General features: G+C 40.0%; 1 protein-coding gene across 1 annotated transcript in view; it reads left to right on the forward strand.

Moving 5' to 3' along the window:
* Positions 1-12,548, forward strand: part of MAPK1 (mitogen-activated protein kinase 1) — a 39,318-nt gene that overhangs the window by 11,110 nt on the left and 15,660 nt on the right. Inside the window, exons 2-4 of the mRNA XM_062631449.1 lie at positions 5,598-5,780; positions 6,803-6,992; positions 11,389-11,505. Coding sequence (XP_062487433.1) covers positions 5,598-5,780; positions 6,803-6,992; positions 11,389-11,505 — 490 coding nt within the window. The remainder of the gene's footprint in view (positions 1-5,597; positions 5,781-6,802; positions 6,993-11,388; positions 11,506-12,548) is intronic.

A 12,548-nucleotide genomic window follows, 5' to 3' on the forward strand; every position in this document is an offset into this window, starting at 1 on the left:
CTTCTGGTATGCAAGTCTTGTATCTAAGATTGCACTGAAGTATCTCAGTTTTGAATTCAAGCTTTTTTGGCCTCTTTCACTGTAAGCTCTTAGTGCATCTTTCTTAAAGACCAAGAAGATAACACATAGAGCTGTCTTCCTAAACTGAGGTCTGTTAAATCAAGGCAGATACATCTTAATATGGATAGGTACCTGTTCCTTTTAAAACCAGGTTCTGGTTCTGGAAGTTAGTGCCAATAAAAAGGGTCGGATGAATAGCATATTTATGTATCTTCAAAATTATTAATTAATGGAAAAAAAGTAAGAAATATTTCTAGTAAATGTGGGTGTTTACAGTTGGGGAGAAAAAGTATATTCAGCAATATAAAAATAACACATTACAGGATGTCCTCAAATCTGAAACTGTCTTTTGACTGCTTTTATCTGTTTTTCAGTCTTTTCTCTTTGGTAAAAGAATAATGCACTAATGCTGCTCCCTGTATTTTAATCATCTTGAATCAAAAGCTAATTGTTCTGAAGACTCTGAAAGCCCCCGAACAGTCCCCTCCACAAATCTGCACACATAACACTGCCTTCCCCCACCCCCAAACCCTGTAGTGAACAGTCTGTTACGGTACTGCTGGTTACTACTCTGTCATAATGATGTGTTATTTTACTTACAGCAGTCTTAAAAATAAGGTGAAGCTATTTGCATTGTAACTTGATAAATGTCAGCATGTTGTAGAAATGTCCGCGATTGCGCTAAATGTAGACTGAATGAAAAGATTAAAGATCTTCCCAGATCAGCTTGTTTGCTGGGAAGTATTTTTGCCTTTCCTCTCCTGGTTGAAAGCAGAATTATTCAGCATTTCAGAAAGATTCTTGTCCCTGGATATGCCCTTGGAATCTTGTTTCCACAGCAACACAAAGCTACTGATAAAACATTCCTTTTAAACTTCAAATCGGTCTTTTATTTAGAGTTGTAATTAGTATGTTTGCTGGTAGCATTGTGTATTTTTATGTGTATGCTTATGCTGAGAGCAGCCTGTAAAACAGCCATAAGGTGAATAATCCTGAAAGTGTTGGAGGAATATCCCATGGTGGGGTAAGCCTTCAGGCAGCATGGCAGAGGAGTGTGCTGAGGAGGGGGGTGCCGACAGAGTAGGCAGTTGTTTTTCAATGGTTATATGAAGAAACAGCCCTCTGTGGGCTGTAACTATTGCCAGGAGCTGGCTCCTTTCCTCCCAGCAGCTGCAGCATGCTCTCACTTGTTCCAGTTCTGCTCCAAAATGAAACATGTGAAGAATAGAAATGGATGGAAGAACATGCAGCAGCCATTGTGGGTAGAAGGAGCTAAGCTTTGGCACATGTCCCAATCTGTCTGTTGAAACGCTTTCCTTCCTTGAGAAGGAGTTAATGGGAGAGGGGGCTGCGTGTCAGAGGTTCATCTGAGCAATCAGTGTGCTGTTTTCTGTAGGCTGCTCATGCTGTGGTGCACTTCCTGGTCATTGCATTTGGATTCCTTTTTAGAAAGGAAGTTGGTGCTGGAGCTATAGAAGGGTAAGATGCTGGCTTTCAAAGCTGCGTGGCACAGCTTCTGTGCTATAAATGCTCATTTGTTCTGTACAGCTGTGCAAGATGTTTTACTGGGTTGATAAAAACTTTGTTATACATTTATAAGATACTTAATATTAGGAATAATAAACTGCACTGCTAGGGCTTGTATTGATTTTCACATGGTGTCTTAAAATGGTGCTGTTGCAGGTTGTCAGAGGATAGTAACCACAGCTTGAAATAAGAATTATGTGTATACTAGAGTTGGGCAGTTGCAAAATCTATATTTAAATTTATCACATTACAGATAAATAGCACTCACAGCTGAATGGTTGCATCAGCTTGTGAAGCTGCACATTGTTGGGTTGGGAATAAATCCTTCCTTCTGAATATTGAAAGTGTCAGTAACTAGATTAACTATAATGTGAATAACATGCAGACTGTTAAAGGGAAAGGTATATGTGCAGTGATGGGTACATGTGGTCAATGATTAGAAACCGAAAGCTGTGAATTAGTACTCTAAAAGTTGTTATGTGAACTATTACGCCCACCTTACTGATACTCATCTTCTCTGGAAAAAAGCCTAGATAATATAAGGTTCATCCCTTTAGAAGGAATCCCAGTTAACTGCTCCAGTGAAAAAAAGTTGCTGTGAGATGAGTGGAAGCTGACGGTCTGGACAGCTAGGTTAGGCTGTGCACACTGGGACAGCCGTTCCAGAATGCAAGTAATCTAAATTTAAGATGTGCTGGGTGGCAATGGGATGTGTATGTGGAGCCGTTCCTGTTTGGACTGTAGGGGGAGCGCAGGTGATCATTAGTCGTAAAATTAGACCTCTAATTCTAGCTCAGGCTAAGCAAGATGAATCCTGCGTTAAGCGCTAAGCTGTTACATTAACTGCAGTGGGTTAATGCATCGAGGGTTTGGATCTGCACTTTTTATAGTTGTTTCATTTGCAAACACTGCAGAGGACACTGTATGAGCAGCTTATTTCTTCAGCAGAGTTCTGGAGAGTAGTGGGTCAATCTGGTGTTGATGGCAGGGAGTGGCTGGATGGAGATTATGAGGAATGGGGAAAGCTTTGGGAAATGGTTCAGTTTGACCCGTAAAGGATTTTGTTAGTTTAGGGTGTTTCCTAGGTAGTAAAATAGATACTGCTGTGTAGCTTCCTAGGCCAGATAGGTGTATGATTGTAGCATGTGTGCATGGGAGAACGCATGACTCTTCACTACTGATGAAGTTCTTTCTAATGTGTACCTCTTACAGTTTCTGTAGCACGTGTCATATTGAAAGCAGGTTGTTTTTTAAAGGGTCACGCAGTTCACTCAGTCGTATTTGTTTTGAGGGCTGTGACAGCATGTGAAATGGTGTTAACTTTGTAATACAGATTCTCTGTGTACCTGTATTATGCATGATAACTGAAATATTACGCACAAGCAAATGTACGGAGCTGCTGTATGATTAGTTGCTTGCTCATGGGAATTGAGATAATCTTACCTACATTTAGTCAAGTTACAGAAAAGCTCATGTTTCAGAAAGTGACAACAGAAATAAAGCTGGTGTCCCTTTTAATGTTTCAGCTAGGTAGTACTTTGGGTTTGCTCTCTTTAGCTGAGGTTTTGCAGGGGTAACTGCAGTGCATGCTCAGCTACAGTGGTTTAGTGAGATCTGATAGGAACAGAAAAATGACTGTATGCAGAAGGTACACTGGGGAGGAGATCGATCGCATCTTTGCTGCAAACAGTCAGCTTTTTTTCATGCTGAGTCATGCATTTTAGAGTTGAACCATCTGAAAGCAAGATTACCCGTCCTTTTTTAAATGACAGCACAAGCCTTCTGCTAAGAAAATGCTTCAAGAGCTACAAGAGAGGAAATGTTGGTATGTTTAATTGATGGATTCAAGTTCATTGAATCTATACAAGGAAAGAAGCGTATTTTTCATTAATAACCAATCTTTGCTTGAGAAGCAATAGCTTAGAGATTTATCAAATATTGTAAGAGATTAGGAGCTCTTTAAGCAGCATCAATTGGTAAATACTGGCATTTTGCCTTTTTCTTCTCAGCATAGCAGCTGCTGTCCAGTTCTTTGCAAGGATTAAGATTCTGCATAGTGCGATTAAAAAATGACACTTAAGTCAATACAAAGAAGGAGGTTTGAGATTTGGTTATGATACAATTGTCCATAGGATTCTTTAATTCCCAAATACAGGTTGTTCGTGCTTCAGAACTATATCTAGTTTTGTTTTCTGCCTGTTACTTGCCTCACTGGTATGTTGTAAACACCACAGGTGATTACCTGAGGAACTAAGAAAATTACTGTACACTAAGTGCTCTTGAAGGCTATGCCAAGTTCCACTTCTGGTACTTTGTTGTTATCTATTTTGGGACTTATGAACTGCTAATGTGTTATCTATACATATGCAATAGCAACAGTTGTAATGAATACTGGCTTGGCATGTGGAATTTCAAAGCACCCTGTGGAGTATTTTAGTTCAGTATTTCTAGGGGCAAATAAATTCTGCAGTCTGGCTGTGGTTATAGACTGGTGTTACGGATGCAGACAAGTCAAAGTGACTCTGTGGAGAAGTCATGCAAAACGATGTCACTGCATATGCATGAGGTGTATGAAGATCTTACTGACAGCACAGATTCTATGTCATTTTTAATAGTGAAAGTGAGAAATGTTAAACACTTTTGCACACAGTAGTAAGTTATGCCTCAAAACCACCTTCTTGCACCGTACTCTTAGTGTTAAAGAACCTTAACGTGTCCAGGCATTTGGATTCCTTTCAGGCCTCCTTTTCTGATTGGGTTTTTGTATTTTATTCTACTTTACATCTCATCAAAGTAACGCCAATTTCAAAGAATCTTCTGGGACGTGATTATGGGAAATCGGTGGAATGTAAAGCCCGTTCGGCTGCTGTGTTTGCGTTTTTATATGAAGTAGTTGAGGCTAATGGAAAGGTTTCAATGTAGGCTTGATTATGTTTTTATTTCCAAACAATGCAGTAGTGAGCAAAAAGAAATTTGAAAGGAATGAGGATCATATGCACATATTTAAATTCTAATTAACTACATCTACTTCTAATACAAATAGAAATTATTATAATGAGATGATTTGTCATTCATATCAGCGAGACCATGGAAAACATCATAAAATTTGTAAGAATTCATAACATTTTTACTACCTGACTCCAAATCTTAGAAAATTATGTGTATTTTAGTGAGCCATTTCCTTAGGGTCAGGCTGGGGTACTCAAGTGCGTAGGCATTTTGAAGAGGAATACCGGGGCTGCGTTATTGCTGTACCTGGCAATGGTGCTCTGAACTCCTGAGATGACAGCACTGGAAGTGTAGCAGCCAGTGTGTGTGTTAATCTGGGTCATAGTCATGTGTTGCCTCATACTGTTGCTTCCTTTGCTTTGTGTGTGAGGTCAGGTGCATTCTTTTTCTTCTTGAACTCTGTTTGGAATTGAACTTGGAAAGCTGCTTTCACAAGTTCTCCATCCCTTTTGTTCTTCCATGTCTGTCCTTCATGGAAAAACATCCAGTGTAGCTGGATGGAGGACTAAAAAGTTGTGACATCTGGAATTACTTGCAGGAGTTAGACATAGGATGTGGAGTTCTACTGCTTCTAAGATGATTTCTGAAGGCTTTTCTGCACCCCAAAGTGAATTGATTAACTCGAGGAATTCTTGATCTCAAACTACTTTTCAAATACAGCATTTTAGAAAAAGACGAAAGATTCAAACTTGTTTGTTCCACAGACTGGTAAAGAAGATGCATACTTCTTTCTTTGTTCAGGTACCCCCGGATCAGCAGAATATTAAGTGCCAGTTGGGAAAGCTAAAGATGTGTAGATACCCAAATAGGCTGGTGATGGAACAACAGTATTTTGTCCATTCATCCAACTAAAAAATGTGCTGCTGTTGCCTTTCTTAATTTGATAAAAATAAATGTAAACCAAATGTGCCACCCCTATATTTAGTTGAATTTGTGTTCTTGCTTTCTGAATTGAATGAATTTAATATTCCTTGTAACTAATGTTGTTGATTCTTTTCTAGTTCTGCCTATGATAACATCAACAAAGTTCGAGTTGCTATAAAGAAAATCAGTCCTTTTGAGCATCAGACATACTGCCAGAGGACTCTGAGGGAGATTAAGATCCTACTGCGCTTCAGGCATGAGAATATTATTGGGATAAATGATATTATCAGAGCTCCAACTATTGAACAAATGAAAGATGTGTATCCTTTCGAAGTCTGCAGCTACTCTGCAGAGTGATGGTTGCTGCCTTCTCTGTTTTGTTTGTTTTTCATCCTGTTCGTTACTATTATTGTAAATTGAAGGGGAAGTTCATAATGTTTGATTGGTTTATAGATAAATAAGTAGGTTTGCTATGTGGGTGAACACTGGTTTTCTTTCAGGAAAAGAAACAAATAAGCTTGAGAGATGATTTAGTTTAGTTACTTCATCTCAAAACTATATTTGCTCTTAATAAGGCTGTTGCTAGAACTGATTGCTTTGAGGAGAAAATAAACTGACCAGACTGCTGTAAATGTCTGAAATGTTCTTAAAGAACAGAACGGATACATCCTGGGGGAGGGGGAAATTAAAATAAAGCAGAACCCAACCCCCAGTGTTTCAGTGCTTCCTGCATGTGAGCCAGTCTGAAACTGCACATGGGCAGGTAAACACGCTGAATACATGCAAATCTGTCTTTTTTGTTATTCTAATTGTTCTTCCATGGGAAACTTGGCTTTGCGTAGCTAGGACTTCATGTGGATATCTAGTGTATGAAGTAGTCTTAGCTAGGAGACTCTACCTGATATACAAGGCCCAGTTTAGTCAACCATCTTAATTTCCCCAAGTCCATGAGCATTGGTTCCTATTGGTTTTGGGGGTCTTTGCAGATGTCTGCCAAATAAAAGCCAAAAGTACATGTAGGCAGGAATGGAACTGAATCTAGGTCAAATGTATTCACTTCATAAGTTATCAGAAAATCAGGCTCTAATATAAAAAAATTGAGATTTACGATGATTAATTTGAGGACTGCCTGCTTGTGCCCCTGAATTCTGTAAAGGCCTCCATTATGTAACAGGGTTGATTTGATTTAAAACTTGTAAAGTAAGAAGCAACTACATAGTTTCAGAATTGTCACCAAACAGACAAGTGAGAGAGAACTTGTTACAGAAGTTTCACTGGGTGCTGTGTGTGGTATCTAACATGACACTGTTTGGTTTGCTGCCTTACATCTGATGCCTTACAGATACATTGTGCAAGATCTCATGGAGACAGATCTCTACAAGCTCTTAAAGACTCAACACCTCAGCAACGACCACATTTGTTATTTCCTTTACCAGATTCTGAGAGGGTTAAAATATATCCATTCAGCCAATGTGCTTCATCGTGACCTCAAACCTTCAAATTTGCTGCTTAACACCACTTGTGATCTCAAGGTTAGTTGAATTTTGCTGCAATGGTCTTCATAAACTACCTGCTGTAGCCATGAATGCAATTTTGTTACCGGTGATTAGTGTGATTTTTATGCTAGAAAGCCTGCCAAAACGTTATTGGTTTTGATAAAGTAATTATTAAGGTTTGCGTGACTAAGAACTTGCTGTTATGCTGTTTTAATGAGTGCATCGTTGTTTCCATCTGGAGGCTGACTTTGAAACAGCCTCTTTTGAAAGTTCAGTGAAAACACAAATCTGAAGCAGAATTGTTTTTACCTAGAAAGTAAACTCAAAACTGTGTATACTTGTCTTAATTTGTCTGTTTACACTGTTCATTGTTCATTGTTGGAAAAGGACTTTGTATTAGTGGGTAACTAAAATGGCATGTGAAATTCAGTGCTGATTAAACGCACAGCAATTACTTGGAGAGAGAATGTTTCTAATTTGCATCTCCAGTGATGGGTTCTCTACCAGTTAATACTACAGAAGGATGATCTTAGAGCTGTTATGATTCCTGGAAATGTCAGCTCAATGCATAATGGCATTCACTAAAGCAAATCAAGTGTGAAGAGTTAGAACAGAAATAGAGAATAAAACAGAAAACATGCCATTCTGTAACTTTGGTTTTGAGTCTTCAGTTCTATGTGGTCGTAGTTACCACACTTATTCCTGTGATATCCTTTCAAAATGAGGAGACCAGGACTTCAGAGTGCTTCTCTCCATCAGGAAGAACAGTTTAGCCTAGACCTTCTCTGCTGGAAGATACTGCTTGAGGAAAGAAAGAATACAATAGAATTTTATCAAATTTAGTGGCATGGGGGGGGTGAATAGAAAACATTTGTTCACTGTCTTTTCTTGTTAAAAAGCCTGGGGATGAAAGGATGGGGTGGCGTACTCAGAGTGAAAGGGCAGCATTGTCAGGCAGTGGGATTTGGTACCAGAGGATTGCAGATATTACAGATAATGTGATTTAAAAAAACACCAAGCAAGTTAGAAAAAGCTGTTGAACCCTACCTCTGGATGAGAGTCCTGTGGTGGCAAACCCATGGAAGGTGAGAGAGACCACTAGAGAAGCACTAGGGGATGTTCCCTTTTACGCTTTACGTTATGTATTTGCCTTGGCCACTGACGGAGTGAGATGACGGAGCTTATGTTGCTTTGATCTGACATGGTACAACTGTGCTTGCTGTGTTGCACCTAATTACTCTTTGTTTATTATAGTAGCTCTACCTTCTCAATTTTAAAAACCAAAACAAAACAGAAATACCCTCTTCAAAATGCAAACCACCTGCTGGTTGTACAAGTTTGTCACAATTCCAGGCAAAGTCCTTGCTGTTCATGTGCTGGTCTGTTCCCAGTATTGGCCACACGATCGGTTCTCTTTACATTCCTGCTGCTGTTTGTCAGCTTTTCCTAATGCTGGACTGGTCAGCTCTGACTATTGCTGTGGGATTTCAGCAGCTGTTACCACATCAGATCCCTTTGAGGCATTAACCCATTCATGAAGGAAAGGGAGTAAAATCTAGGATGACTGTGCAGTAGAAGCAGAAAAGAACAGTTTGAGTGTAGCTCTGTTATGTGCAAATAAAGGCAATAAATGAAACCAGGCTCACTTGTGTTTTAACCCAAGTAAGATGGTCATGAAAAAGAAGGTAAGCTCACCGTATGGTGTAATAGTACAATATGACCTTAGTGGGTACTGCTGTAATTTCTTTATAAAAACAGCATGCCACTGCAATCTGTGCTTCCTGGTGCAGAATATGGTAGTCTGCATGACAGAGCATATGCTTTTTTATAACCTGAAGGGAACTCTGGTGTTGTATTAATACCACATCTAAAGTTTAAACAACAGAATTGGAGAGAAAACCAGTACATGTTAGTCCTTGTCTGATGAATGCTGAACTTGCGCTAACTTGTTTCTTTTAGGGCTGTTCTGCAAGTCTGTGTTGGCTATGTACATGTGCATGCTTACAAAGTTGATTATTGTACATAAACTCAAAACACAGCTACTGTGAAAGTGAATAACAAATCACACTGTCAGAAGAAGGAAAGCAGAAAGTTTGTTCACCTTCAGCGATAATGCTGGTAGCTTTTTTCCTTTAGTGGTGTTATCTCTTCTGGAGCTCAGAGTCCTGCAGGTTCTAACAAGAGCTCCTTCTTTCTTTTCCCTTAAAAGTGATCTTGACCTCTGGGTCATAGATTCCGACTCCAGGAAAGAAATGTATGAGTCTCCATCTATTGACAAAACTTGTCTGTGAACCCTGTATCTTGTCCTGAACAGCTGAAAGGCTCAGGGCAGAAATGCAGAACCTGAAGGTTTCTCTTTCCCGAGGCTGTGCTACAGACTTAAATGAGACTCACAGTTCTTTATTTCCATTCAATAGGGTAGCTGCTTTGTTAAATATGTTCAGTTGCCATAGGCCAAGAGCTGTCTGCCCAACCAGGGCGCAGCTGGTCTGTGTGCTGCACCCCTCACACCGGGACCTGGGGCAGAGCTGGCCTCACCAGCTTCTCTCTCCTCCTGCCCTGCTAATGCAGCTGCTGAGAACACTGCTAACAGCCGAAAGCCTCTTCTTACAGCTTCGGCCTTGATGCCTTTCTCACTATATTGTGTTTCTTCTTTTCAGATTAATCTGTTCCTGCTCTAGGCAGCAGGAGCTTTTTGTCATTTTAATGAGCTTTCTTTGTCATTAATCTCCCTTTCCATCCCATGTCCATTTTTCTACTTCAGAGATTCACAGACATCTTCTGTAACCCAGTTCTTTCTCCTCACTGTGGACCGGGGAGTGTCTTTCTTTTGTCTTAATAATAACAAATCATAGCACTTGTGCAGAATTACAGCATTATTCTTAAGCAAAGTCTCCTTGCCTATAGTCTTACAGAGCTTTTTGATGAGGTTAGGAGAAAGAGATTACAACAACTTTGTCTGCCAGCATAATTATTTTTCTGAAGTCCTCTGCAGCTTCTTTACTTCTGTCCATAGAAGAGACTCTTCTGATTATTTGTACCAATTCACTTTATATAAGCTGCTAATTGCACACAAGGCAGCTGCTCTGTTTCTGTAGCCTGGGAAAACCTTGACATGCTTGAAAGGGTTCTCTTTGGTTTTGTTGTCTAAGGATTTGGGTTTGGGTTGGGTTTTGGGGGTTTTTGGTTGTTGTTTTTTTTTAAAATACATATCTAAAGTCAGAGGAGTCATCCCGTGCAGCCTGGCTTACAAATGTCATCATTGCCTTTTCTTCAGTCCCTCTGTTTAAGTCATCTGCTGTATCTTGTTTTTCAGATGTAGCTTTTAGTCAGCTGAATCACTTCTTCCTTGGCTGATATAGCAGTCATTTCACAAGGTGTCCCTCAAGGAAGATAAAGGAGTAGGTTGCCAGGGCACAGGGAGGTTTCTGGTAGGGTTTCCATTACAGTCTTCATTGACTACAACATATTATTACTTTACATTTTTAATATTATCACTGTGCACAACTGTTGAAGAGTAAACTATTATAAAATGCATCAGAGGAACCTACAATCTGTTTGCCACTCCTGCATTTGATGCCTCACTTTTTCTGAGAGTGCAGACTTCCATGCAGATACGTTCTGTGGAAATTAATCATTATTATAAACCAGTATTTTCTTGGTGGTAGCAAAAGCATATGAATGTGTCTAATGTGCCACACCACAAGCCTGCCGTGTACCCTGGGGAAAGCAAGAAAGGATCAGCTGCTGTACACTAGAACACTGTCTCTCTTCACATTTTCAGTGCTCTTAATTTACCCCTGGGGAGAGGACACTAAATGGCTCTGAAGGCCATGGGGCCTCCTCACCAGAGTATAGCTAAACCCACTTCTCTTTGTGCTGAACTCACTAGTCTAGATCAGAGTTTATTTTAATTTTCAGGGTTAGATAAAACTATTCCTGATACTGGGTTAAGAATATTTTTGTTTTTTTAAGCCTGTGCTTCCTTCAGCACCTCTGATCTCTCCGGTCTACCCTTATCTTGTGAGTGGATTGGGAGTTTCTCATACAAAGATGCAGTTACAATGGGGGCTTTTGTGAACAGGGGTATTGAACTTTGCTACAAGTGTTGGTCAGTAATTTTGTTTTCTGGAAATGTTAATCTTTTTGTTTTCTGGTCAGTGTCTAATAACAGGCTGGAGCAGAGCATCTGCCACCTCTCTGCCAGACAAGGGGTGAAGTAAACCCACAGTGGAACGTAAATCATGTGCCAGGAACATCTTTTTTTCCCCCAAACCTTTATTCTTCCTGGCTCCTCACAGCGTAATTGATTACTCCTTGTACTTAATCCTTTTCTTTGACCTTTGTGCAATAATTGGTTTCTAAAAATCCAGGTTGCCATCACCAGGTGTCTAATCTGCCTTCTTATTTTTCCTAATTTCTTTAAAACCAGATTTGTGACTTTGGACTGGCTCGTGTTGCAGATCCAGATCACGATCACACGGGATTCTTGACAGAATATGTGGCCACACGTTGGTACAGGGCTCCTGAAATCATGCTGAATTCTAAGGTAAGAACCACAGCACAGGCTGGTGCTTCTGGTGCTGGTCATTCACCTGCAAGTACTGGTTTTGCTTTACCCCCTGCTGTGTTTTTAGGATCAGAACACATGCGTAGTCTTGAGGAAGTGTGGTAATGGACAGCTACTGGCTTGCGATAAGTTTTTGATTCCAGATACAGTTATTGAATACTACAAATCGGACATTACGTTTATGTGCTCCCACATGTACAGTTCCTTGCTGGGAGACTTCTTTCCATCAAATGCTCTTCCACAGATCAGGATAGAAGTGTTAGTAAGGAGAGCGCTTTACAGCTGCCTTCATCAAGGCTTGTTGCTAATGTTGCCGTAATGTTATCTTGACATCTTAATTCAGGTTTAGAATGCATAGGAGGGTGAATCTGACTCTGAAGGCATGTGATTATTGTTGTGTGTCAATCTTAATTGCATTCCCATACTCGTAATGAAATCATCTCTTTGATTTCCTTATACTTGGATTTATTCTTATGTTTTTCTGTGGCTGCTTTAAGGTGTGTCCAGTCCCTGTATGGTGTGAGTAATGGGCGTCCTTCAGAACCTTCAGCCATACTCTTGTTAGCAAAATACCTCTGTGACATCTGCGCTGTGTCTGAATTTAACACTCCTTGAGGATGATGATGTTTCTGTAGGGTTGCTGCTTTGCTGACAGCTGGCTGGGATTTGCTGTGGCAATAGAGTGTGTAATGCTTTTAGAAAATAGCCATCTGAGCAATTGAGGGGGTTTTACAGCTTCTTGGGTTTTAAACTCACATTGAGGCCATAAACATAGAGCAACTTCACCTTATTTCCAGGTATCCTCATATACTTATCTGCAGCCTTTATAGAAGATATTCTGTGTGTTTCTTAAGAAGTGATCAGCATAAAATTTCCTGGCCTATAGCCAGGATTCCTTTTAGAGTAATAGTGCCTTCAAAACAAATAACCAAGTGATCACATCCTGTGAAGCCTTCTGTGGATTCAGCAGAGTTTTTGGCTTCGGTTGGAAGCTCTCTGCTGAAAGGAGGTGGGCAGTGGGG

This window comes from Pezoporus occidentalis, unplaced genomic scaffold (genome assembly GCF_034315485.1).
Source record: "Pezoporus occidentalis ecotype Australia unplaced genomic scaffold, CSIRO_AGI_Poc_V1 ctg37, whole genome shotgun sequence".
NCBI classification, from domain to species: Eukaryota; Metazoa; Chordata; class Aves; order Psittaciformes; family Psittacidae; genus Pezoporus; species Pezoporus occidentalis.